The 4591-nt window shown below is 34.8% G+C and overlaps 1 protein-coding gene and 1 long non-coding RNA gene across 2 annotated transcripts; both read left to right on the top strand.

Moving 5' to 3' along the window:
* The first annotated feature begins 1012 nt into the window (after positions 1 to 1012).
* LOC103518439 (5'-nucleotidase domain-containing protein 3-like) lies at positions 1013 to 1755 on the top strand. Its single transcript, XM_026830232.1, has 2 exons — positions 1013 to 1110; positions 1473 to 1755. Exons 1-2 carry the CDS (start codon positions 1013 to 1015, stop codon positions 1753 to 1755), a joined length of 381 nt encoding a protein of 126 aa, XP_026686033.1.
* An 834-nt stretch (positions 1756 to 2589) lies between these two features.
* LOC113471239 lies at positions 2590 to 3891 on the top strand. The gene is made up of 2 exons (XR_003394010.1): positions 2590 to 2715; positions 2800 to 3891. It is a non-coding gene; the product is annotated as an uncharacterized LOC113471239 (long non-coding RNA).
* The last annotated feature ends 700 nt before the right edge of the window (positions 3892 to 4591 follow it).

Genomic DNA, 4591 nt, shown 5'->3' with positions numbered 1-4591 from the left:
AGATAAATAGAAATTACTTAATCTACCTTTGGGATGTCCAGACTTCCAGCAGTGTAATGTTAATGTAATAAGCTAATAAGTACCAAGTACCTAATAGATACCTAATAAATCTTATATTATAAAATTCATAGCATATAAATACAGTGCACACCTAATTTACTAGTATTCGCGCTTGCCTATTTACCTATATCTTTTTGATTGATCGATATGTTTTGAAATAATTTTATTACTTAATTAAAGTAGGTAATTAGACCTAATTACCTATATCTTTTTGATTGATCGATATGTTTTGAAATAATTTTATTACTTAATTAAAGTAGGTAATTAGAAATTAATAATTAATAATTTTATTGCCATACAAAATATATCATGATGATCTTGTAAATCATAAACGTGTGTCCGTATTTTGTAAAATATGGCTAGTTATGCATACAAATAATAATATTTAATAAACAACGATACAAAGGTACATACTACATATACGCTTTTCTAATTAAATCAATATCTGACTTCTAAGAATTTCCCAAGTCAGTACCTATCTCATTATTTTACATTTTTACCCATATTATACATACCTATATGTTTTCTATTAATCCTACGTACTTTGCAAACTTGTTCATACTTAACTAGAACATATATTTGCAAGTTAATTGTGTTGATTGTGAGATACCTAATACCTATTACTACATATACGCTTTTCTAATTAAATCGATATCTGACTTCTAAGAATTTCCCAAGTCAGTACCTACCTATCTCATTATTTTACATTTTTACCCATATTATACATACGAGTATACTTACCTATATGTTTTCTATTAAACCTACGTACTTTGCAAACTTGCTCATACTTAACTAGAACATATTTGCAAGTTAATTGTGTTGATTGTGAGATACCTAATACCTATGTACCTACATCAGATTGGGTGCGTACCCATGTTTGTTTGTTATTGGTGTTGTGTTGATTGTGAGATACCTAATACCTATGTACCTACATCAGATTGGGTGCGTACCCATGTTTGTTTGTTATTGGTGGCTGAGGATATTCTTCGACAGACTTCGCGAACACAAGAAGAAACTCTTCCTCATAACCAACAGTCCGTATAAGTTTGTGTGAGTGACTTTCGGATTTTTTCATACCTATTATCAGTTTAAAAATAGGGTTTTGTATGAAAATTATAAATTGGTTTAATAGTAAAGACTAAAGTATCAGAGGAAGATCTAAATAACCGAGGCAGGTGCAAGCTGCTATTAAAAAACGGATCTATAACGCTTTGGCTCTGGAATAGAAAGGTTAGTGAAGGATTTGACCAACCTTGTTTTTAGCACCTAACAGCCTTGTTAAGCCTATACACATCAAATGGAACTTAACAGGCTGTTAGCTTGACAGGCCTTCTAAGGACTGAAAAATATTGGTAAAATCCACCCTAATTCTCTTTATTTATAAAAGAAAAAAAATCCCGTCTTTTTTCCAGGAATGCTGGCATGTCCCTTGTTCTGGGTGACGACTGGGAGGAATTTTTCGACGTGATTATCGTTCAGGCCAGGAAACCGATGTTTTTCACGGACGAGTCCCGGCCCATCCGAATATACGACCGGGAAACCAACACCATGCTCTGGGATAAGGTGACCGAACTGAAAAAAGGAACGATTTATTTTGAGGTGAGTTATACAGGGTCCACACTAAATTATACCATTTCCCACCCTGTAAAAGTATCTCTAATATGGCGCGACGTAAAGATAAATTTGCCAGCCTAGAAAACTTGCAAGTTAGCGTCCGTCTTGTAAGCGCTAGGTCGTGCGGGTTGGTTTCCCACCCGCTGAGAACTCTGTCCTAAACATGAACGATATTACCTACAATATTATGGGAAAACTTTGAACATCTTTCTGACTTAACATGACGTGACAGTAGATAGTAGTGTTTCCACCTTTAGATTTAAGGTATAGGGGTTAAGTAAATTAGATATCACATGCCCTGAGGCACACTCCATTTTTCAAGGGTATAGGTTTACCTTGCCCTTGGGATCAATATAATTTGGAGGAACCATTTATGGCCGTTTTTACCACTGAGAGTTAACACAGTGTCAAGGGTTTAGTAGTGTATAGTCACCATAGAAACCTTTGGATTTAAGGTATAGGGTTTGAGTAAATTAAAGGTCACATGTTTCTACCTTTAATCTCTCCAAAATTCACCTGCAGCACCTCTAAAGAGTCCGCATACTCAGGTTTATTCTAGAGAAAAGCTGTGAGTTCATATACTATCCCATCAAGAGGATACCAAGAGGTGTCATCAAGGCCAGAGAGCTAGTTCAGGGTCCCTAAATCAAAGGGGTCTAATGAGAGATATTCAGGTACATAATTATGTTGTTGTACCCTACTTCCTGAGACGGACTTGACCATAGTCTCATTCAGGTACCCTCAAAAGAGCCAGTGTTATTGTCTGTGGCTTGACAGGGCTGGTTTTGTCTCAGTTTTACGTCCTCCAGCAAGACGAATCCAGATACTTGAATCCATTCAATCCGTATTTATTGGATTCGATTAGTGAAAAGAAAAAAAAAAGACCTTATGTCTGGTATCTGAAAAATCTTAATATAATATGTGTAATTTAGGTCGCTGTAATTTTATAATATGAGATCTCTATTTCTTTCAATGTTGGTATGTATGCTACGAAAAGCCCAACAACTTGAAATTCTTGCTTTTACTGCAAGAATATTTTAGGTATTCTTTTTGTCTGAATCTAATGAATCCGTCGAATCCAGATACTTTTTTTAAATTCTTGCTTTTACTGCAAGAATATTTTAGGTATTCTTTTTGTCTGAATCTAATGAATCCGTCGAATCCAGATACTTGAATCCATTCAATCCGTATTTATTGGATTCGATTAGTGAAAAGAAAAAAAAAGACCTTATGTCTGGTATCTGAAAAATCTGTAATCATGTGTAGAATTGTAGATGACATAATTCTATTGACGCACCCTTTAAAAAAAAATGTATAATCATGTTTATAATTTATAACAATGATGCTTCTGTTGCATAACATAATATGAGCGTGTCCTACAGTTGCATAGCAAGTGATTTACTTGGAACTTTGTGTAACTCAACACTTGCATAGACAATAGCTTTATATTACCTGCTGCTTTTGTTTACAATACCGGGTGTCCAAAGAAAACACCTGCGAGCCTAGTTACCTTGGAGGGCAGGCACCTTGTAAGCGCTAGGTCGTGGGTTCAAATCCTGCCCGGGACGAACTTTATCCTAAAAATATCAGGTTCGTTCTCGGAACGGCTGTCTTTCTCCTCTATTAGGAGAGAAAAAAAAAAACCTATCCACCAAAAAGTAAATCTACCTCAAATCATTTCATCTTATCATTTTGAACATTTATAGTTAGTATACATATTATTAGTTTTCTTATTGTTATTATTTATTTAGAAAATTTACCTAATGATTTACTTAGCTTGAATAGACACCATTTTGGTAGTCGGTTACCTGCCTAAATAATTTGGGAGGATTAGGAATTGCATTCATTCTCTCCCATTTAATGCTAAGCACATCACACTGTGTGTTTATTATGAATTAAGAAATCCTATTTGTTTATGTGTCATATTTAAAGCTGATAAAATTTAACATTCGCTTTTTCTTCTCATTTTCCAGCCGTCTTTTATATTTCTCCATTAAACATCCTGTACGTATTAATGTTTAATTATTTATTGTTATTAATTCTTATTTGATCATGAAGCTTCTATCTACTTTAGAATTATAGTGATGTAACAAAAGCTATCCGACATAATTTAAATCAGAGCAAGCTTCACATTAAGGTGTGACTCTAGATTATTAAGAGCAATCGATAATAATTATCAACTCTTTGTTTAAATGCATTACAATTTTCCTAAAGGCGGGATCACTCTTATTGCTCTTAATTACGTAAGTAGATAAGTGGCCTGTACCATGAAAGACTCTCTTGTGTGTACCATTTCTGAGTTTAGATTTGAACTCCGAATTCACCCTTATGTTAAATTGACGCTCCCTTTAATACCTTGCAGTCTTACTAGACTTTTCTCTCAAAGACAATAAAATGTTTCCGTTGCACTAGCTGTAGGTAATAGGATATCAGGAGAGCGTAGGTAGCACAATAGGGCGATCGATGATATAGAACTACTGTAGGTACTACTGATACTACCTACATACACCTAACTACCATATAGGTATGACGAATTTCCACTAGAAATTGCCTCATGAATAAATTGTTTGCTATCCTAACAAAAATGTAGGTTGAGTCATCTTTCTAGACTGACGAGGTAGTCATGTTTCTAGAAATTATTGTCTGAGTAAGGAATAGTCTAGTGCTTTATTTTTTCACACTTGCATTTTTGCTGATCAGCCTTTAAACTGGTGTAGTGGTCAGTGACCTTCCGAAGGCGAAGGCCTAATAGGTCATATTAAGAAGGTCAGTCCAGTCCTTCACAAAGGAACCGAGTCTTCAATCAAGTATTTACATATTTAACTCGCATTTGCTGATCTGTTAACAGCAAAAGCGTGGAAGATGGTAATGCATATGTCACCGGCATTCTAAAGAATACCTAGCGTTTTTGGGCAAA

This window comes from Diaphorina citri, unplaced genomic scaffold (genome assembly GCF_000475195.1).
Source record: "Diaphorina citri unplaced genomic scaffold, Diaci psyllid genome assembly version 1.1 scaffold2192, whole genome shotgun sequence".
NCBI lineage: Eukaryota > Metazoa > Arthropoda > Insecta > Hemiptera > Psyllidae > Diaphorina > Diaphorina citri.
This window is presented reverse-complemented; position numbering and strand designations above follow the sequence as displayed.